The following is a 23,591-nucleotide window of genomic DNA, read 5'->3' as shown; positions in this document are numbered from 1 at the left end:
TAAGTGCTCACTACACATCTAGATAAGTTCTTTGGGGGGGTCTAGTTTCCAAAATGGTGTCACTTGTGGGGGGTTTCTACTGTTTAGGCACATCAGGGGCTCTGCAAACGTAACATGATGCCCGCAGACCATTCCATCAAAGTCTGCATTCCAAAACGTCACTACTTCCCTTCCGAGCCCCGGCATGTGCCTAAACAGTGGTTTTCCCCCACATATGGGGTATCATCGTACTCAGGACAAACTGGACAACAACATTTGGGGTCCAATTTCTCCTTTTGCCCTTGGGAAAATAAAAAATTCCGGGCTAAAAATCATTTTTGAGGAAAGAAAAATTATTTTTTATCTTCACGGCTCTGCAGTATAAACTTCTGTGAAGCACCTGGGGGTTTAAAGTGCTCACTATGCATCTAGATAAGTTCCTTGGGGGGTCTAGTTTCCAAAATGGGGTCACTTGTAGGGGAGCTCCAATGTTTAGGCACACAGGGGCTCTCCAAACGCGACATGGTGTCCGCTAACGATTGGAGCTAATTTTCCATTCAAAAAGTCAAATGGCGCGCCTTCCCTTCCGAGCTTTGCCGTGCACCCAAACAGTGGTTTACCCCCACATGTGAGGTATCGGTGTACTCAGGAGAAATTGCCCAACAAATTTTAGGATCCATTTTATCCTGTTGCCCATGTGAAAATGAAAAAATTGAGGCTAAAATAATTTTTTTGTGAAAAAAAAAGTACTTTTTCATTTTTACGCATCAATTTGTGAAGCACCTGGGGGTTTAAAGTGCTCACTATGCTTCTACATAAGTTCTATGGGGGGTCTAGTTTTCAAAATGGGGTCTCTTGTGGGGGAGCTCCAATGTTTAGGCACACGGGGGCTCTCCAAACGCGACATGGTGTCCGCTAAAGATTGGAGCCAATTTTTCATTCAAAAAGTCAAATGGCGCTCCTTCCCTTCCGAGCCCTGCCGTGCGCCCAAACAGTGGTTTACCCCCACATATGAGGTATCAGCGTACTCAGGACAAATTGGACAACAACGTTCGTGGTCCAGTTTCTCCTTTTACCCTTGGAAAAATAAAAAAGATTGTTGCTAAAAGATCATTTTTGTGACTAAAAAGTTAAATGTTCATTTTTTCTTCCATGTTGCTTCTGCTGCTGTGAAACACCTGAAGGGTTAATAAACTTCTTGAATGTGGTTTTGAGCACCTTGAGGTGTGCAGTTTTTAGAATGGTGTCACTTTTGGGTATTTTCAGCCATATAGAACCCTCAAACTGACTTCAAATGTGAGGTGGTCCCTAAAAAAAAATGGTTTTGTAAATTTTGTTGTAAAAATGAGAAATCACTGGTCAAATTTTAACCCTTATAACTTCCTAGCAAAAAAAAATTTTGTTTCCAAAATTGTGCTGATGTAAAGTAGACATGTGGGAAATGTTATTTATTAACTATTTTGTGTCACATAACTCTCTGGTTTAACAGAGTAAAAATTCAAAATGTGAAAATTGCGAAATTTTCTAAATTTTCGCCAAATTTCTGTTTTTTTCACAAATAAACTCAGAAATTATCGACCTAAATTTACCACTAACATGAAGCCCAATATGTCACGAAAAAACAATCTCAGAATCGCTAGGATTCGTTGAAGCGTTCCTGAGTTATTACCTCATAAAGGGACACTGGTCAGAATTGCAAAAAACGGCGAGGTCATTAAGGTCAAAATAGGCTGGGTCATGAAGGGGTTAATGTGTATGGGGGCCTTTAGGTGACTTTTTTCACTACAAAATGTTCTTAGCCCTTTAAATGCACACTAACCTTAATGTACAGCGACACAGAGATTGCCCATCTTCATTTCACTGGTCTCTTAGTAGCTGTAAGCGCTAAACCACTTTCTGTGCCTACTTCTGACTTATCTGTTAGGACTTGCTCATTGTTTTTAAATTTTCCTTTATTTGGGAAGACATTTTGAGACTTCAGAATCAATCACTAGTTGTTTTTTTTTATAAAGTTATAATCAAGTTTCCATATTATTAACTTACAACTGGTATTTTGATAGTCAGCCTGCATGAAAAAAAAAAAATAACAGTAGAAATCCCGCAGGGGACACAGGTGACCTCTATTGTTTTCAGCTGAGGACAGCGCTACGCTGGGTTCATTGATTTGTGTGTCCTACTGCAGACAGGGCGGAGGGCAGACATCTGCTGCGGAGGCCAGTTGTCTTGCATCTGACATGGTGCAGGGAGTATGGGGAAAGGGGGACATGATGAAGGTTCTGGAACACAATGTATTTCATTGGTGTCAGTATTAACTGGAAAAATAGGTCAAATAAAAAGGAGTGAATGTTTAGATTTCTGTTTGGCGTTCCTTTTATAGAACTAAATCATTAATTAGTTTACATGAAGTAAATTAGTGAAAGATGTAGAAAGTCCCAAATCATACAAAAAGGTAAATAAAATTACTACCTCTTTTTCAGCTTCCTTTAGCTCTGCCTCTTTCTCTTTAACCCTCTGCACAAACATCTGTCTCATTTCTTCTTCTTTCTTCTGCAGCTCCCCCAGAAATTCGTTCCTTTTTGCTTCATAAGTTTCCTGCAAGCTAAATACAGCAGTAAAAGGTTAAAAAAAGGACACAAAACACAATAATTTGGAATTACCCATTTGACTTGGGAGAAAATCTGTCATGGGATTCATACTGCCGGAACCATGGACAGCATGAATGCGACATTGGCGGTGTTAGGTTCATCTCAAAGAAATCATACTTTGAAAAGCTAACCAGGGACTATGCTTCGCTAATGACTAGCCCGAGGCATGAATCGGGCACCTTCTCCCTGCATTGCTCCCATAGACTGACCGGTCTCTCTCTTTACCCATGTATAGAGAGAGACTCGTCAGTCTAGCCATATGGGATTAGAAAAAACAACAACTAAAACATACACAGAACGGTGGCTCAGTGGTTAGTACTGCAGCCTTGCAGCACTGGGTGTCCTGGATTTCAATTCCACCAAGTAGTTTGTATGCTCTCCCTGTGTTTGCGTGTGTTTCCTCCCTCACTCCAAAAGACATACTGGTAGTGAGTTTAGTTTGTGAGCCCCAATAGAAACACTAATGATTATGTCTGTAAAGCGCTGCAGAATATGGTCGCGCTAGACCTGTGTAAAATAAATAACGCAGCCTGTGTCCGATTTGTGCTGTCGGGGTTTGGCTGCATGAATCTTGAGAGTTTCCCTTTCAAATTTTATGGCAAGTTTTCTTACAAGATCCTTTGTAGAAAAAGAGAAAAAAAAAAAGAAAAAGTTTGGTTCAGGTACCAGAACAGTACCCGAATCCGGACCCCATTCAAATGAATGGGGGGCCCGAACATCCATTGTTTTCCACGCCGTCATCTGCATGACAGCGTACTAAACACTGGCTCTTATCAGAGCTAAGTGTAAGTGTAAGGCTGCCGTCCCACTAGCAGTATTTCGTCAGTATTTTACATCAGTATGTGTAAGCCAAAACCAGGAGTGAAACAAATAGAGGAAAAGTGTAATAGAAACATATTGCGCCACTTCTGCATTTATCACCCACTCCTGGTTTTGGCTTGCAAATACTGATGTAAAATACTGACCAAATACTTCTAGTGTGACGGCAGCCTAAGAGGTAAGAGCGCTGCGGCTTCCATGCTGTCAGATGATAGCGTGAGCCTGCACCTGTGACCAGAGGTAAAAGTTTACCTCTGGTCACAGGCGCCAGCTGATGGGACTACTACTCCCATCAGCCTACACCTGCTGTCACTGATAACAGAAAGAGCAGGCACTGGTTGATGGGAGTATTCATCAGCCAGTGCTTGCAATATAATAAATAGAAAAAAACAGCAAGGTTTACACTCTATTTTTGATATCCAGCATGGCAAAACTGACAGCTGCAGGCTGCAACCCTCAGCTGTCAGCTTTGTCATGGCTGGCTATCACGAAGAGAGGGGTCCTCACGCAGTTTTTTTTATTTTTTTAAATTATTTAAAGAAATAATTTTTAAAACACAGCTTGAAGTCCCTCCCATTTTGGACAACCAGCCAAGCTAAAGCAGATAGCTAGGGGCTGGTATTCTCAAGCTGGTAAGGGGTCATGGATATTGGCCCCCCCTTAGCCTAAAAATAGCAATCCGTAGCCGCCCCAGAAAAGGAGCATCTGTTAGATGCGCCAATTCTGGTGCTTTGCCCGTCTCTTCCCACTTGCCCTATACAGTTGGCAAGTGGGGTTAATGTCACACCTTTGTATTGTCAGGTAACATCAAGCCCACGGATTAGTATAGGAGAGGAGTCTATAAGACACCTATCCATTACTAACCCCATAGTCAGATTGCAAATAACAAAACACACAGCCAAAGTCATATTCGCCTTACACCCATTCCATTGAAGCCTTCATCATTCAAGCGCGGGAAACACCCGATATTTGGGGTGCTGAACCCGGACAGAAACATGGACTTCCTGGAGAAATCAGTGTTCGGGGATCTGTGCCAGTACGGCCCCAGAACTTTGATGTTTGGGTTCGCCCATCTCTACTAAAGAATAATAATTTGGCTAATTGTGTTGTACAGAACAACCTAAAAAAAAAATAAAGTCATATTTGAAACAATTTACAGTCAACCTGTCCCACAAGGAACTAATACCTAAATGGTTTGCTGTCAGGGTCAGTGTCCTTGAATCCCATTTCATCCAGCTTGCACCTTCGGTATAACTCATAGTGACGTGTGTGTGTTTGCTCCCGTAGATCTTCCATGTTCACTTGTAGAAGCATTTCTCTCAACTTGACAAAATCGCAATGTGTCTCATTCTCAACTAGACAAAAAGGAAATTGATGTTATTATCTGAAAACAGATTTCTAAAACCAGTCAAGGTTATCACCATGAGAAAAAGAAAAAAAAAAAAAAAGATCAAAATATTTCAAATAATAGTCAAAATACAAAATTTATTAGAAAAATCCAATGTGATTGGTAGGAGAAGGTACATGCAGGGAGTCAGAGTCCGTTTTGGTGGAGTCGGTGTCATGGAAATTGAGGAGTCGGAGTTGGAGGTTTGGCTTATCGACTCCACAGCCCTGGCAGGCCTGTGGAGTCGGAGTTGTGCAGTCATGGAAATTGAGAAGTCAGAGGTTTGGCGTACCGACTCCACAGCCCTGGGTACATGTAAACATAACATGGACACATATCACATGCAGGTGTGTGTGTCAATATAGGGATTTTTGTGTACTTACCGTAAAATCCTTTTCTCCAAGCCATTCATTGGGGGACAGACCGTGGGTGTATGCTGCTGCCACTAGGAGGCTGACACTAAGTGATACAAAGAAAGTTAGCTCCTCCCCTGCAGTATACACCCTCCTGCTGGCTCTCAGCTAACCAGTTCGGTGCAAAAGCAGTAGGAGATCAATAACAACATATGAGCGTATAGCATGTCATATTATATATGAGAGTATAGCATGTCAGATTATAAAACAAGCATAAGCTAATAACAGGGTGGGAGCTGTGTTCCCCAATGAATGGCTCGGAGAAAAGGATTTTACGGTGAGTACACAAAAATCCCTATTTCTCTTTCGCCTCATTGGGGGACACAGACCGTGGGACATCCCAAAGCAGTCCCTGGGTGGGGACAACATCAGATCAGGCCCTGTGTAACTGCTACTTACAAGTGCGCCACCGCAGCCTGCAGAGTCCGCCTGCCCACTCACATCTGTGGAAGTGTGGGAATTATAGTGCTTCAAGAATGCATGCGGACTGGACGAATCCGCAAGCTTGCAGGCGTGCCTTGCCGACGCCTGGTGCCTAGAACCCATGATAGACAGGGAGATAGATGTCAGCCTAACACGGAAGGACTCCTGGATGTTGAAAGGAATCCACCAGGCTAACATGGCCGATGAAACAGCTAAACCCTTCCTGTAAACGTCAGGAAGCCTTCCTCTTACCGTCAGGAAGCCCAAGATAAAGTGTCCAACCTTCGGAAGGACGCCGTCCCTGAGACATACCTACTCAGAGCACTCACTTCGTCCAGAATATGGGGAACTCATTCCGTTTTGTGGACTGATGCCGAAAAAGATGAGGGAAGAACGATGCCCTCATAACAGTGGAAATACAATACCACCTTGGTAACAAGGGACGGAGATGGCCTGAGGACAACCTTGCCTTGAAGGTAATAAGGGAAAAAAAGTCTGAAAGAACAGAGCAGCTAGCTCCGAAGACTAGTCAGGATGAGGATATCGCAGAGAAAAAAAAAAAGAAGGGAGACCCTCCCTGATAGTAAAGTCTGCCGGATCAAAAAGGAGTCTACTGTAAGACTCATAGGACCATTAAGGTCCCAATGATCTAACGGTATACGATAGGGAAGAACTACGTGTGAAAACGCCCTGCGAGAAAGTCCCTACTTGCAGTTTTGTTGCAATAAGGTGGAAAGATACTAGCTCCGCAAACAAAAAACTGACGTGGTCAGTGCAGATCTCCGAGGATCACTGGGGCCCTTTCTGCTTACGAAAGGCTTTCGGAAGTAGTGGAAGGGGTTATGGATACTGGTACCACGGAACAACCAGAGCATGCAGTGCGATGGCTCTTAGATCTCGAGGCCGAACCACGAACTCAAGTACATTGGCGTTCAGTCTGGACGCCATCCGATCTACAATTGGAGAGCTCCAGTGAAGGCAGATCTGATGGAAGACTTCCGGGTGAAGTTCCCACTCACTTGAGGCGGAACCCTGATGGCTGAATATGTTTGCCGCCCAGAGTTCTACTCCTGAGATATGTACTGCCGAGATCACCGAATGATAAATCTCGGTCCATCAGAGAATATGAGGTACCTCGGCCATGGCGCCTGACCGTGGGTACCTGCTAGATGATTGACGTATGGCACAGCCGTGGCTTTATCCAATTGAATTCGGATGGGGTGACCCGCCAGAAGGCAGTGGACCTGCTGTAGGACTACCGTTCGGATCTCCAGAGCAATGATCGGGAGAAGACGACTGGCATTGGTAGTTACTAATAACCATTGAACGGGGAGAAAGGCCCTGGATGAAGAAGGAGCTCAGAGACTATCGTCTGAAAGTCTGTTTGACTTGCTGAAAACGAGCGGAGCGAAGGAAACTGCTTCCATTGTCGTCACCATTTTTTCTCAGAACCCTCCCAGCAAATCGAATGAAATGAGGGGATGAGTGATCAAGTGCGCGAGCTCCCTGTTGAAGGGCCATGACCTTGTCTCGAGGGAGAATTACCATCCTTCTGGAAGTGTGCAGGATCATCCTCAAAAAGGATAACTGCTGGGCTGGAAATGAGAACTTGTCTAAGTTTAACTGCCAGTCCAGGTGAGAGGGTATCACAAGTGATATAGACTACTCAGCGTAGTCCTGGAAGGGCGGCTAGATAGTTGACCAAACAGGGCAGGACGGCCACGGCTCTAGGGTGCAAGAGGAACATGACAGCCGCCATGAGCCTTGCGAACACTCTGGGTGCGGTAGCAAGGCCGAAGGACAAGGTCGCGACTTGAAAGTGCTGTTCACAAATGGAAAAGCGAAGGAATTTTTGAAGAGGGGAAAAATAGGAATGTGAGGGTAAGCATCCCGAATGTCGACGGATGCCAGAAACTGCACCTTTTTCTGTTGAAGTAATGGCTGAGCAGAGGAACTCCATTCGAAGAAGGAGGACCTTGTCAAAGGTTGTTAGAAGTTTGAGGTCCAGGATCGGTCTTACTTTTCGTTCCCCTTTTTGGAACCAAGATCCCTTAGATCTAGACCGTCCTGGACAACACTTCCGCTGCTGGTTGGGGCTGTAGGAAACATACAATCCTTTGCTAGTCTCCCGCTCAAAAGATTTGATTGGTCAGTTGTACTGTCTTCGGGAAAAGGTTACTGGTGTGAAAGTAGTTAAGGTCTCCAGCCAGAAGACCATTGCTCTAACAATCCATGCGGCGGCTAGGGAGGGTAGAGCGCTGAACCCAAAGCTGCAAGACTGAACAAACCAGATTTACTATCTGACAGTCTGTGGTATTTTTAATTGATACATCGGGCAGGGATACTGGTAGGTATACCACAGGAGATTCTACCCGGTTAATTTGGCAAGTGGCAGAATGCGCGGCAGCATCCAGCATGTCATAGTCTCTTGCCATCGCCACTCTCTTGACGGTGCAGAGTTAAAAATTAGAAACCCTCGATCCATCATCATCTTAACAGGGAAGTGGAGAGGGATCATCCGCCTTCTTGCATCCTCTGCTAAATAGTGGTGATGCAGAGAGGGGTGCTCGGACGCCAAAAAGGGGGCCTCTGTACGTCCACAGAGTTCAGGTCTCCGGGTGGACAGGACAGGTTGTCTGGCGTTAGACAGAAGAGGCGAAGAGGATACATGGAGGCGACACTCCGTGTGCTCGTCTGTTGATGGTGTGGGGAGATCGGTGCCCTTTAAAGGACCCGTCTCCCTTAAAATCAGACCAGGCATGGCATCCCACGTAGAGGCCTCTGTCCAGTGAATCGCTTATCCGGACAGAATGGCAAATGCTCTACGAGGGAGTTTAGTCTCCTTATGAGGGACACTACGTAGTCTAGAGCAAGACCGGAGTCCTCGTCAATGTACAGAGATTGGTTGATATAAATAGGCGAGTTCATCCTTTACTGAAGCTCTGGCAAGTCCAGGTCCAAGGCAATATCTGATCCATATTCAGAGTCTTGTTCTCAGCAAATCCTTGGGGAGAGAGATCATGAAATGAAAACTTCCGTTTTCTAGATGCCTGTATGTTTCTAGAATACTTGCGGCCCCTGCTAGCCGAAAGCTCCCATGTAGGAGAGGGACCATGTATATCGGTCCTGCGAGCACTCCGAGCCACAGAGGGATCACGGAGGGATTCAATCTCTTGGTCAGAGAAACCATGGGTTGCGGCATAGACAAAGGCCACTGAGGGAACTAGGTACTCTGGGATAAATTGGGATCAGCGGCGGAGGGCTCCTGAGCTCATTTAGGGTGACCGGCTTCGGATTGGTCGTGTGCCTTTTAGACCAGGGAACACTGGTCGTGTGCCTTTTAGATCAGGGAACACTGGTCGTGTGCCTTTTAGATCAGGGAACACTGGTCGTGTGCCTTTTAGACTAGGGAACACTGGTCGTGTGCCTTTTAGACCAGGGAATACTGGACGTGTGCCTTTAAGACCAGGGAATAGTGGTCATGCCATGTTGCAGAGTCGTTGTGCCCCTTTAATGCAAAGTCGTAGCCCCTATGGACTAAGATGGCCACCGGGAGTTGCAGAGAGCGAGAAGCGCCAATTCGGGGGGCGGAGCCACAGGCACGATGTAGGCGGAGCCTCCAGACTTCCATGAATAGGCCGAAGCCGGGGCCTAAATTTCTGCAGCCGGCGGGAGCGATACCAGCGGTAGAAGTGAGTGGCGTTGTAATGGCCGAGAAAACTGAGCGCTTCCATGCCAGGCGGAAGCGCTAGAAAAGCGGGCAGAGCCGCCTTAGGGCGCCATAGTGCGCTTCCAGAGTGCGGCCTACACATCGGCCGATGTCGGGGGCTAAATTTTTGTAGCCGGCCGGAGCGTTACCTCAGGGAGGTGGGCCACAGGAAGCTGAGGCTGCCTGTGAGCATGTGAATATCCCGCTGCAGAGGCCCATCGCTGACAGGATTCACTCACCATTGGTGCGCGTCCCGGCATGGAGCCGCCGCAGATGACTGCAGGTAGGGTATTGCAGCATGGACGGTGCAGGGATAGAGGGATAAACCTCAATCCACCATCCCTTTGTTAGGGAGGTGGAGAGGAACCGTCCGCCTCCTTGTGGCATCCGCTTTCAGTGGTGGGACAGTGGGGGCTGCTCGGACGTCAGAGAGGGGCCTCTGTACATCCACGGAGTTCAGCCCCCGGGTGGACAGGGCCAGTTGTCCGGTATTAGGCCTGGCTCCAGGAGGATACATGAAGGCGACACTCCATGTGGTCGCCTGCTGCTGGTGTGGGGAGATCGGGACCGTGAAGGAACCGTCGCCCCTTAAGTGAGCTCAGGCCTGGCTTCTCACAGCGCAGGAGAGGGTACGGGGAGGTATACTCGCCGTGCTCGCCTGTTGATGATTAGGGGGAGATCGGAACCTTGAAAGGATCAGTCGCCCCCTTCACTCCGTTAATGAAAAAATAAAAAATTTACAGAAAAGTAAAAAATAAAATAAAATTGTTGGGGTCTGAACCAGACCCAAGTGCCTCCTGCAGACACTAAACAAGAACTGGTTAGCTGAGGGCCAGCAGGAGGGTGTATACTGCAGGGGAGGAGCTAACTTTCTTTGTATCACTTAGTGTCAGCCTCCTAGTGGCAGCAGCATACACCACGGTCTGTGTCCCCCAATGAGGCGAAGGAGAAAGATTATATATATTATATCAGTTATATCCTAGCAAGTGGTATATAGGACTAAATAAAGCAATTGCACAACCCCGAACAAACTGAAGTGCAGTAATCGATTGAATATCCCAGGTTGCTGGTGTAATCCTATCCATAGTTGTAAACCACATGGGTCAAACACAGATTTGGTACACATGATTACCTGGAGATAAATAATGTAAATGTCGAATACCTAAATGGATATGCGTACACCCTGATGCGCGTTTCGGCAAAGCCTTCATCAGGGGGCAGCACACAGGTGGAGAGGACATATAAAACAGGCCACCAAACAATCAGATCAGTCTGCAAACCAACGCATACATCATCAAGGTAGCCAGAATGCCCGACGGCGTCTGCACCATGTGGAGTCACCACAAGGCACTGCTCCAGCTCCTGCAGTATTCCCAGGGACATACCCCTTCCGTGCCATTCCGGATCTCCACATGCATCAACTATAGTCCGTACTGGGAATTTCTCTGGATTTTTCCACACTGCATCTCCGTTTTGCTATTCCTAGCCTCTCTCAAGTGAAGTTTGACAAAGACCCACCCACGGGGTCGAAACGTTACCTACTTACCTACTTTATACCTACCACAGAGTCCCTCTACAAATTGCCTTAACATTTTGGTGACTTGAATAAACTTTTTGCTTTTGTTATGCATTCAAAAAATCCAAACCTGAGTGCGGCTGTTTTCTTCAATATATGACTTTGTTTGGATCATTTACACGTCCAGCCAGCACCTATCTAACCATATACTGAGTGCACGCCTTCTTCTCTATAACTGCATCATGTGGAGAGCTCCATCAGAAGCACGTGATGCCCCATGGGATGTAACGTCAGTCAGCACATACTGATGCAGAAGGCCGATACAGGGAACTTGGTGCGCATGTGTACAGGTCCGCAATCATGTGGACAAGTATCACTATGTATAAATGCATCGGATGTTAGGACACAATATATCCAAGGGCAAGAAAAATACACGATGGTAAGAATTACCATTGTACCATATATTACACAAGAAAATAATGATGATAATAGATATACATAACCATGAGTGGCATAAACTACATTTGGACAGTACATATGTAAAATGTGCAGATTTCACTACCGCAGTAATAAAAATGACATAGCAAGAATATCAGATCCAGACAGGGACAACATGTGTCAGATCAATTCAGTGCACTCAATATATACATATAAAATAAGATATTTGATTTTTCTAATACATTTTGTATATTGACTATTACTTAGGACGTTTGATAGATTTTTCTTCTTTTTCTTTTGTTAATCCTTGACAATTCGTCCTGACATGCTGATTAAGTCTGATTCTATATAGTGCATGTTACACTTACCATTGGATTTTATAACACATATGAAAGGCATGCGTTATTTTCCTTTTGATTATCCTTTACAAGGTTGTCACCCTGCATTGTGAGTATGTCCCAGTGAATGACAAATTACCTTGTACAGTTCCCCATGGATACTGCCGAACCTTCATCATTTTGTTGCCAATTTTGGCTTCTTCGGTGCTTCCAACAACAGCAAATGGTAAGTGTGCCTGCCAAAGAAATCGGTAAGTGAGCCTGCCACAGAAGTTCTATGGATAAAGAGTAATATATGACTGACGCTTACATTCATTGTTCCATTTATTTCTGCCACGGTTTCATCATCTGTTGGAAACTGATAGATCTGCACGCCATTACTAACCAGCTCACTTGTAATTTTAATCTTGAACTTTGTCAGCTCATTCTTTGAAACGACATCTGATTTGGCAATAACTGGAATAATGTTAACCTAAAAAAGAAAAACCTCTGTAAGTCAAACAAGAGCCATCAGGCTTAGACCTGTCTAAATATCATGTATAATTTAACATTATTTATAGGACTAGGTTCCAGCCGAAGCATGATGGACAAATAATAGGAATATGAGCTTGTCAAAGTTGGGTCCACAAAGTTTGACAACCACAAAAAGATTCCAGGATGTTGTACTGGAAAAATGAAAAAACTTCAGGCAGCACTGGCAATTTTGGCTTCTGCTGAATGTATGGCGAGGTGCAATTTTTTGTTTCAGACAAAAAAATAATTCAGAAAAATAATAAACTGGTTCACTAGCAACTGGAAGTCATATTTTATTGGCAACCAATGCATACAGTTGTGCTCAAAAGTTTACATACCCCGGCAGAATTTCTGCTTTCCTGGCCTTTATTCAGAGAATATGCACGATAACACCAAAACTTTTTCTCTGCTTATGGTTATTGGTTGTGTGAAGCTATTTATTGTCAAACTACTGTGTTTTCGGTTTTTAAATCATAATGACCCTGATCAAAAGTTAACGTACCCCATTTCTTAATAAGATCTCCCCAGAGTGGCTCAATGATATTGAGGTCAGGAGACTGAGATAGCCACTCCAGAACCTTTACTTTGTTCTATTGTAGCCAATGACAGGTCGACTTGGCCTTGGGTTTTGGATCATTGCCATGTTGGTAAGTCCAAGTACGTCCCATGCGCAGCTTCCGGGCTGATGAGTGCAAATTTGCCTCCAGTATTTGCCGATAACGTGCTGCATTCATCTTTCTTTTAACTTTGATGAAGTTTCCCGCACCTTTGTAATACACACATCCCCAAAACATCAGCAATCCACCTCCGTGCTTTACATTAGGAATGGTGTTCCTTTCATCATAGGACTTGTTGACCTCTCTCCAAATGTAACATTTCTGGTTGTGGCCAAAAAGTTCAGTTTTGGTCTCATCACTCCAAATTACCTTCTTCCAGAAGTTTTGAGGATTGTCTCTGTGCGGTTTTGCATATTGTAGGCGAGATACCTTGTGGCATTTGCCCAGTAATGGCTTTCTTCTGACGATTCTACCATGCAGCCCATTTTTCTTCAAGTGCCTCCTTGGGCATCTTGTAACAGCCACACCGCTAATTTTCAGAGAGTCCAGTATTTCAGCTAATGTTATTTGTGGGTTTTTCTTTGCATTCCGAACAATTTTCCTGGCAGTTGTGGACAACATTTTGGTTGGTCTACCTGACAGTGGTTTTGTTTTTACAGAGCCCCTGATTTTCCATTTGTTAATCACAGTTTGAACGCTGCTGACTGGCATTATCAATTCCTTGGATATCTATTTGTACCCTTTCCTGTTTTATACAGTTCAACTACCTTTTCCCGTAGATCTGTTGACAATTCCTTTCCTTATGACTCACAACCCAGAAACGTCAGTGGCTGGATGAAAGCTGCAAGAGTCTGTCTGGATCCCAGAAACTCACTCTGCTTGTAATCAGTGTGTGTGCATAAAAGCTAACAGGTCACAGGTGAGGATGCCACCTTTAGTAGCCATTCAAACCCATTTGTGTCAACCTCTGTCCATGTTATCAGTCAAAATCAGCAGGGTATGTAAACTTTTGATCAGGGTCATTTGGATGTTTTGGGTTGTCATTATGAATTAAAAAGAGAAAACACAGTAGTTTGACAATAAATGGCTTCACCCAACAAGTAACCATGAGTGGAGATGGTGTTATGATTCATATGCTCTGAAAAAATGCCAAGAAAGCAAAAATTCTGCCGGGGTATGTAAACCTTTGAGCACAACTGTATATACTACTATCGACCAGCAGAGGATTTTTTATTTTTTTTTGCACCTGTGCAAAATAAAAGAAATCCAATTAATCATAGTGACATCACACACTGCAATTACAGGGGTTTTCTCATCTTACATAGACGTGCCAAAACCCTTGCCTCCTGGACGGTGGGGCACATTTGATTGACTCAATGTTCAGGCAGGAAATAGTTGAGCAGCTGGTCTGAATTGTGCGCTCTCCCAAGCTAGAAGAGGTGGACTGCTTTGCCATTGGAGTTGGCTGCATCCAGCAATACAACCAGTTTCAGGGCAGTGCCTAAAAGATCTATGACAAAGAGCTTGCAAGCCCTGCGTTCCACGCCTAGGAAACCAGCTACCTCTGGTAGACTTCAGCAAAAGCAATCTATCTAAGGAACAGTAAACTACAAAATTCTAAATTCCTTGATGTTGAGAACTGAGGGGATTTTTAATAAGTAAATCTGTTTTGCCAGCTATACTATAGATAAGGGTGTATAACAGTCAACATTATTAATAGGAATCTGTCACCCCATTTTTCGCCTATAAACTAAGGTCGCCAGCATCAGGAGCTTATCTACAGCATTCTGTAATGCTGTAGATAAGCCCCCGACGTACCCTGAAAGAGAAGAAAAACAAGTTAGATTATACTCACCCAGGGGCAGTCCCAGTGCAGTTCGGGTCCGATGGGCGTCCGGCTCCTCCCATCTACATACGATGTCATCCTCTTTTCTTCCTGCCGTGGCTCCTGCGCAGGCATACTTTGTCTGCCCTGTTGAGCGCAGAGCAAAGTACTTCTGTGCGCAGGCACCGTGAAAGGTCAGAGAGACCCAGCGCCTGCGCACTGCAGTACTTTGCTGTGCCCTCAACAGGGCAGACAAAGTAAGCCAGCGCCGGAACCGCGGCAGGAAGAAAAGAAGAGGACGACATCGTATGAAGATGGGAGGCGCCGGACCTGGACCACCCCTGGGTGAGTATAATCTAACTTGTTTTTCTTCTCTTTCAGGTTACATCACATTACAGAATGCTGTAGGTAAGCCCCTGATGCCGGTGGCCTTAGTTTATAGGCCAATTTTGGGGTGGTTTATTGTAATGATCAGATATTTGCAGTACCAACCTTACTGTCCAGTTTCTTCATAGTCACCAGGTCAACAGATTTCAAAGAGTGTCCGGTGGGCGCAATAAAGTACAGACAAACGTGTATACGAGAGTCATGGTAATTATGAAGAACTCTCTTAATCTTGAGTTCTTCTTGTAAATATGCCTCAAACTGGGAGTCAATGAAGTCCACAATGGGCTTGTAACTTATAAGACAAAACAAAAATGATTGTTTAAAGTATTGATAAAAAATATAAGAAAAACAAAATACATACCTATTGGAATCATTCTGTTTGTTGTACATTATCTTGGAAAATAGCAATTACTGTACAGTATGTGCAATAAACTGCCAAGCAATCCTCAATCAGTATTACCATCGGTAGGGAAAGGTCCATTGTTAGCCAGTCTGGAAGCAGGCAGATTCAGAATTAACCCAAAAAAATTCCCAACAATAGCTATGATGGGGAAAGTCTGGCAGAAAATTAAGCAATGGAGGGGAGTAACGGAATTTACGAGATATACGCCAATTTGGTTTGATCCTAGATTGGCAGAGCTTACGAGATTGCGGTCAGTGGAGGCGCATTGGCATTTGGTTCGTGTCTCAGTTGCTTGATGGAGATGTTATTAAAACATTCGAGACACTTAGGACTGAGTTTCCTTTGTTCCAGAAGATGTTCTTTCAATATTTGCAGTTGAGACACACCCTAAACTGTTAAAAGGAGGGGTCGCGCGTGATTCTACAGTCCGATAGCTTGTTGAATCTCATCGGCCTCAGAGGAGTACGAGGGGGTTCATTACCTTGATGTACAGGGTTCTGATGGATACCTTTTTATTGAAACATCTGTTAAAGGCTAAAGGAAAAGTGGGTGGCAGATGTGGGTCCTTTGTCGGAGTCCCAGTGGTAGTCTGTACTTCAATACATCCCCAGGGCGTCCTTGAGTGAGGCTAAGAGGTTGTGGGAGTTATACCTGGTGTATAGGACCCTGGTATGGATGATGAAGGCAGGACTGAGAGGTGACTCAAAATGCCCAAGGTGCGGTGAGGAGGATGCAGATTTGATACATATGATGTGGTCGTGCGCTCGCTCTGATTCAAGAGGTGACAGGGGTGAATGTGGTGCGTAACCCGCTGACTTGCCTTCTGGGCTGTATGGATGATATTGCTACGGATGAATGTGTAAGGTTGATTATTGCAAGATTGTTGTATGCTGCCAGAAAGCTTATTGCGGTGCATTGGTTGGATGAAAAAACGCCAGGGAAAAAGGAATTTATTAATAAAATTAATTTTATTGTCCTTATGGAAAGGAATATTTACATCAAGAGAGGTCAGAATACAAAATTTGAAAATGTGTGGGGCGGATGGATAGATTACCCAGGCGTGGCATCTGCTGAGCTATTGCAGAGTAGAATGGGGGTCGTTTAGTTGCTTCTGGAGGGACTTTTACATGTACTGTTGGTCAATTTTTAAGAGGTGATGCTGTCAGTTGGTTGTATTGGATAATGGGTAGGGGACTGGGGGGAGGGAGGGTTGGTTATGGGGATAAGGGTCCTGTTTTAGTAAAATGAAAATGTATTAATAGGTTTTGTATTCGTTGTACCTGTCTGGAAAAATGTCAGACTGTGTTACTGCGTGTCATATGCTTTAATAAAAATGTGATAAAAAAAAAAATCAGTTTTACCATATGTATAATGTGAAAAGAGCTAAATCTAGAGAAACAATATCAAACTCAAAAAGCACACCCAAAAGGATAAGGCTGAGGGCAGTAACTATCTTGCTACAGGATGGTCAACAAATAATTGAGAACTAGTTTTTAGTACAAAACCAGAGAATTGCTTTAAGGTACCTTCACATTAAGCGACGCTGCAGCGATAGCGACAACGATGCCGATCGCTGCAGCGTCGCTGTTTGATCACTGGAGAGCTGTCACACAGACCGCTCTCCAGCGACCAACGATGCCGAGGTCCCCGGGTAACCAGGGTAAACATCGGGTTACTAAGCGCAGGGCTGCGCTTAGTAACCCGATGTTTACCCTGGTTACCAGCGTAAAATGTAAAAAAAACAAACAGTACATACTTACATTCGCGTCCCCCGGCGTCCGCTTCCTGCACTGACTGAGAACCGGCCCTAACAGCAGAGCGGTGACGTCACCGCTGTGCTGTACTTTCACTTTACGGCGCTCAGTCAGTGTGGGAAGCGGACGCCGGGGGACGCGAAGGTGAGTATGTACTGTTTGTTTTTTTTACATTTTACACTGTTAACCAAGGTAAACATCGGGTTACTAAGCGCGGCCCTGCGCTTAGTAACCCGATGTTTACCCTGGTTACCAGTGTAAAACATCGCTGGTATCGTTGCTTTTGGTGTCAAACACGACGATACACGCCGGTCTGACGACCAAATAAAGTTCTGAACTTTGTTCAACGACCAGCGATATCACAGCAGGATCCTGATCGCTGCTGCGTGTCAAACTAAACGATATCGCTATCCAGGACGCTGCAACGTCACGGATCGCTAGCGATATCGTTTAGTGTGAAGGTACCTTTACATAGCGATCAAACAATGCCTCAAGATCGTTTACCTGTCTTCTTTATTAATTTGATCTCCAAAGCCGGCTGTACTGACGATTGTCATTTTCAGCCGAACGTTACTTTCCGTCAGATCGTAGGATCTCGATTTCAGCTGAACTCCAGGCTGTGAATGAGAAATCTGTTCCCCTTCAAACTTTGTATTAAATAACGTATCCATAAGGGTGGATTTGCCAAGACCCGTCTCACCTGTAAGCAAAGCACAAAAATGTGTTAGAAAATCTATATACACTAAAGTATTAAGTGTAAAGATACTAGATAAAGCTACAAAGGCGATACCTTTATACACATGACATCACTCTAGTCAAGAGGACTACCATTATTTAACAAATAAAATAGCTGGGGAAAAAACATATCTTTCCCCCATTGAACAAATTTCAGGTTTCATTTAACAAACAAACAAACAAAAACAACCAAACAAATACATAAATCTTCTGCTGGCTATGAGCAACAAGCTCCACCAGTCAGACCCAATAGTTACGTTTCCATAATGAGGTTTTGACAGTGTAAGAAAGGCAGTGTCTTATGGTTGCAGAATAGTGAACGGTATGTCTAGAAATCTCATGCCTACTGTTTTATTTTTTAAGCTGCGTAAACTGACCTGCGGTGTTTGCTTGAAACGTGCAACATGTCAATTTTTCTTGCAGGTCCACTGAGATTTATGTGCAAATTTTCCCTATAGAATTGCCTTAGATGTGGAAAATCATAAATATATACCGTATGTCTGCACAGGACTATATCCATAAAGTTTTGTCAAAGCAAAATATTAAGTACTATCATAAACAATGCAAATTTAATTAAAACAGGACATGACAAACAGAAGACATAAACCATGGCATCAACAACACAACAACAACGGCTAAAGAAAAAACAAACCTGAAGTAACCTAACTTAGCCAACAGGTGCAGATATACTCCAGAAAATCTGCAACATCAATAACTCACTAAATTCTCAATTGTGAGAACATAGCATTAGGCTATATTCACATGCAACATTTTCGCTACATTTTTTCTGCAGCCTAAACCTGCTCCCTTGGCAGTAAAAATGCTGTGTTCAAAATGCAGGTTTTGCTGGATTTTTTTCAGAGATTTTGATGTGTTGTTTTGCAGTGTTTTGGTTTTTTTGGTGCAGACTACGTGTGTGTTTGCCCACAATGCTTGTTTGTTTATTACAGTTACTTTTATTCACCAAAAAAAAGCAGCAAAATTTGTTTTATAAGTGTCTTGCACTCTCGCATTGATTTCTATGAGTGGAAAACTGCTAAAAGAATTGACATGCTGCAGATAAAAACAAGTGTCATTCAGACGCCAGGGATTTTTCTCAAATTTAAAAAAAAAAAAAAATAAAAATAAAAAATGGTCCACGTGTTTCGTGGTAAAAACTGACACACTGACCAGTCTATGGTCACATGCAGTTTTTTTTTCTGCAGCCAAAGCCAGAATATACATGAAAAACGGACATCTGTGTCTATAGGTGAAATTAACTAGAGTATAATTATTTATATACACAGTATATATAATTATTTATATACACACGCATATCTATCTATCTATCTATCTATATATACTGTGTATATATATAAGTGCTGCGGACAGAGTGTCACGAGATCACTGGACACAGAGCGAATGAGCGGCGCCGGTTCAGGAGGCACGCATGCTTTCAGTTCTTTCCTATTTGGGATATTGAAAAGGGATTGTCCATTCGTGGCCGCCATTTTTAAATAACGTCAGTCATCAGTGAACCAAAGACTTGTACTAATCATCAGCAAATGTCATTATTAGTGTTCTGCTCACACCGACTTGTTGCTAACACACAAAACCAGTCACACAATTACATCAGTATTCCTAAAATAAGGGATGGAAAGAACACATTTCCACTCAGTAGTAAAGACGGATTTTACAACATATGTAAAACAGGTTAACGGCAGCAGAAGAGTCTGGAAAGTCAAACTACCAAAATAAGAAAACTATATTTAGTCATCTCCGTTCCCTTAGGAATATCACCAGCTCACAAAATTGAACACATACAGCAAATGGAGAAGAGCCATGCCAAGGTTTTTATAAATCTTAAAATATAAAATGTCTCATAGCTGGAAAAATAAAAGTTATTGCCAAAAAAAGAAAAATGTGTTCCATATGGGGTCATTAATTCACACTTTATTTCTGAGTAAATACAGCGAAAATATACTTCTGTACAATGGATCCTAATACGGCTCGATGGACCCCAGTGACTTACAACAGGGTCCATTAGGGCACTGTTCAGATTTCCACTATTTTGTCAGCTTCCACTGTTTCACTGTTGGAAAGCTAAAACAAAATGTCCAGTAAAGAAATCTTTATTGGTGTCATAGTAATAGAATACAGCCATGTATATTCTAGGATTTAATTTACCTGAACAAATATTTTAGCATTAGATCATAATTCCATTAGTCTGGCACCTGGTTGTCTGACCGTACAATAGTCTGCAATTAATTCATTTTCTAAAAAGTAATGCAAAAAAAATAAGTCTGCAAGACCAGAAGCAGAATACTAGTAAGATAATATATATTTTTTGCCATGTCCATCTAATTCTCTAGAATGTCAGACTATAATACTGCGAAAGCCGATCTGTCACGAGCATCACGGGCCCATGTTCTTTTATGCGTACACTGAACATGGTGTTACTATACATTGGCAACGTGATGAACAAAGCTTCTCTGACCCTGGAACAAAGCAAGAGATTGTTGCTAACAGATTGTCCAGTTTCTGCCTAAAGCAACACGATCTTATATCTATCCATAGCGTTGGACGTTATACAAGAGGGGGGAACACAGATAACCCGACGTTCACTATGTCCCCTCACCAAAGCCAAATATAGGTGTCCCAAGAATCAATCTTTATAACGTATCCACAGGATAGATATGAGTCTGATGCTCCTACCGTTCAGAACCATGGGATTTCCATGTCCCCGATTCCTCCTCGCTGCCCAACCATAAGACAGGAGAAGTATGAGTAGCGAGCATGCGATCCCTGCTCTTGTGACTAGTGGCTGTTCCAGCGCCAAGGGATCAGATCCTCAATACCTATATTGTTGAGTTTATAAGTGCTAACCGTGGATTTGGGGAAAGCCCTTTAGGCTATGTGCACACGCTGCAGATTTTGCTACGGATCCGCAGCGGTTTTGACGTTGCAGATTCGCAGCTGTTTTCCATGAGTTTACAGTGCCATGTAAACCTATGGAAAACAAAATCCGCAGTGCACATGCTGGGGGAAATACTGCGCGGAAACGCTGCGCTGTTTATTCCGCAGCATGTCAATTCTTTGTGCGGATTCCGCAGCGGGTTACATCTGCTCAATAATAGGAATCTGCAGGTGTAAAACCACAGGTGGAATCCGAACAAAAACCACAGTAATTCCGCAGTAAATCCGCAGTGCGGTTTACCTGCGGATTTAAAAACAGGTGCGGAAAAATCCGCAGACATCCCACCTACGTGTGCACATACCCTTAATATTAGGAGCCATGTGCAGAATCTTTCACCCACCAATTTCATATGTCTACGATCAGCTCAAGAGAAAACTGCTAAATATAAAAAGGGATATGTACATTGCCTTGCGCAGGCGTGTACTATGGAGGACAGAGAATGAACTTCAATCCCATATTGCAGCCAGCATGCAGCCAGCGGGAAAGGAAAGGGTGAATCAAACACCCGAAAACGCCGCCCCTATGGCTAAAGATTGTTCCCTCCAAATTCAGGTGACAGTGTCCCTTTAACCCTAACAAATTCCCAATGGGTTTAGTGGCCACTGTCACGCGCAAGGGAAAAAGGAGATTTTTGTGTACTCACCGTAAAATCCTTTTCTCCAAGCCAATCATTGGGGGGGACACAGGACCATGGGTGTTATGCTGCTGCCACTAGGAGGACACTAAGTAAACACAGAAAGAATAGCTCCTCCCCTGCAGTATACACCCTCCTGCTGGCTCTCAGTGAACCAGTTCGGTAACAAAGCAGTAGGAGCTTAATATTTAACAAGGATGAACTATGTCAAAAACCAAGTTAACAAAAAAAACAAAGCCAATAGGCTAACAGGGTGGGTGCTGTGTCCCCCAATGATTGGCTCGGAGAAAAGGATTTTACGGTGAGTACACAAATGTCTCCTTTTCTCCTACGCCTCATTGGGGGACACAGGACCATGGGACGTCCTAAAGCAGTCCCTGGGTGGGAAACAATTAACTGCAATTGCTACTTGCACCCACAAGTTACAGATGCGGCACAGCCGCCTGCAGAATTCGTCTGCCGACGGTCGCATCTGCCGAGGCTTGAGAGTGAATGTGGTAATGTTTTGTAAAGGTATGCAGGCTGGACTAAGTCGCAGCCTTACAAACTTGTGCTGCCGAAGCTTGGTGCCGGATGGCCCAAGACGCACCCAATGACCGAGTGGAGTGAGCCTTAATCCCTGCTGGGGCAGGAAGACCTCTGACTCGGTAGGACTCTTGAATAGCCGAACGGATCCATTTGGCTATTGTCGCCTTGGAAGCGGGAAACCCTTTCCTCGGTCCTTCCGGGAGCATGAATAGGGCATCTGACCTGCGGAAGGATGCTGTCCGCGAGATGTATCTCCTAAGAGCTCTCATTAAATCCAGTGTGTGAAGGGCCTTCTCGATGCGATGGACTGGTGCCGGACAGAGTGACGGTAAGACAATCTCCTCATTGAGATGATAAGAGGATACAACTTTCGGTAGAAAATAGGGAGATGTCCTCAAAACCACTTTATCCTGATGAAAGTTCAGGAACGGAACCGGAGAGGACAGAGCCGCCAGCTTGGAGACTCGTCTTATAGAGGTGACCACAACTAGAAAGGCAACTTTCCATGAAAGATGAGACAGGGAAACCTCCTGTAGAGGTTCGAAAGGAGCCCGTTGCAAGACTCCGAGGACCAGGTTAAGGTCCCATGGTTCCAACGGCATCCTATAGGGGGGCGCCCGATGGGAGAACCCCTGAATAAACGTCTTGACCTGTAATCTGTTGGCAATCCTGCGTTGGAAGAGAACAGACAGAGCTGAGATCTGCCCCTTGAGAGAACTAAGGGCGAGACCCAAGTCCAAACCCGTTTGTAAGAACTCGAGAATGGAAGGGATGGAAAAATGTAGAGGAGAACGTCCTCGGTTGCTACACAATGAAAAGAAAGCCTTCCAAGTGCGATGATAGATACGCATAGATGTAGGCTTTCTAGCGCTGATCATGGTAGCTATGACTTCTGGAGGGAAACCTGCCTGGGTTAGGACCCAGGACTCAACGGCCATGCCGTCAAACACAGGGCCTCTGAGTTCTGGTGGTAAAAGGGGCCTTGAGATAGCAGATCTGCGCAAATCGGTAATCGCCAGGGAACGTCGGCAACTAGTTGAACTAGTTCCGCGTACCACGCCCGGCACGGCCAATCTGGCACAATCAGGATTACCGGTACCCTCTCCGCTCTGATTTTCTTGATGACTCTCGGCAGGAGAGGAAGCGGGGAAATATGTACGGAAGCCGAAAATGATGCCACGGGAGTACAAGAGCGTCTGCCCCGATGGCTGCCGGATCGTGGGACCGAGCCATGAAGTTGGGAACCTTGGAATTCAGCCGTGAGGCCATCAGATCCACGTCCGGGGTTCCCCAACGACAGCAGATCTGGTGGAAGATCTCCAGATGGAGAGAACACTCCCCGGAGTCGATGCATTGCCGACTGAGGAAGTCTGCCTCCCAATTGTCCACTCCCGGGATGTGAACCGCAGAGATCATTGAGCGGTTTTCCTCGGCCCATCGGAGGATGTGGCCTACCTGTCACGGGGAGACTAGGTGAGCGAGAGCTAATAACCCGGGCCCCTGCAGTTTCCCTCAGACTAGGGAAAACCTGACTGACCCTCTACCTGGAGTTTACACTGATGGTGTGCATGTCCAGGCCTCGAACCTCACCCTGTCTCCGGTTTTAACCCTAGGCTGATACCTCCGCCCTCC

The 23,591-nt window shown here is 44.5% G+C and overlaps 1 protein-coding gene across 5 annotated transcripts in view; it reads right to left on the bottom strand.

Moving 5' to 3' along the window:
• The window catches only part of SEPTIN6 (septin 6), a 105,753-nt gene that overhangs the window by 30,273 nt on the left and 51,889 nt on the right, over nucleotides 1-23,591 (bottom strand). For all 5 annotated transcript variants that reach the window (XR_013221295.1, XM_077285182.1, XM_077285183.1 and 2 more), the window contains exons 3-8: nucleotides 17,611-17,806; nucleotides 15,055-15,241; nucleotides 11,978-12,139; nucleotides 11,807-11,903; nucleotides 4,630-4,798; nucleotides 2,446-2,578 (exon numbers count right to left, since the gene is read on the bottom strand). Coding sequence is in view for 4 of the 5 variants with exons in the window: in XM_077285182.1 (XP_077141297.1) it covers nucleotides 2,446-2,578; nucleotides 4,630-4,798; nucleotides 11,807-11,903; nucleotides 11,978-12,139; nucleotides 15,055-15,241; nucleotides 17,611-17,806 (944 nt within the window). In the remaining variant the exon portion in view is untranslated. The remainder of the gene's footprint in view (nucleotides 1-2,445; nucleotides 2,579-4,629; nucleotides 4,799-11,806; nucleotides 11,904-11,977; nucleotides 12,140-15,054; nucleotides 15,242-17,610; nucleotides 17,807-23,591) is intronic.

The sequence above is a fragment of the Ranitomeya variabilis genome, chromosome 2 (genome assembly GCF_051348905.1).
Source record: "Ranitomeya variabilis isolate aRanVar5 chromosome 2, aRanVar5.hap1, whole genome shotgun sequence".
Lineage (NCBI taxonomy): Eukaryota > Metazoa > Chordata > Amphibia > Anura > Dendrobatidae > Ranitomeya > Ranitomeya variabilis.
Note: the sequence above shows the minus strand (reverse complement) of the source record. Positions and strands in the feature narration are given on the sequence as shown.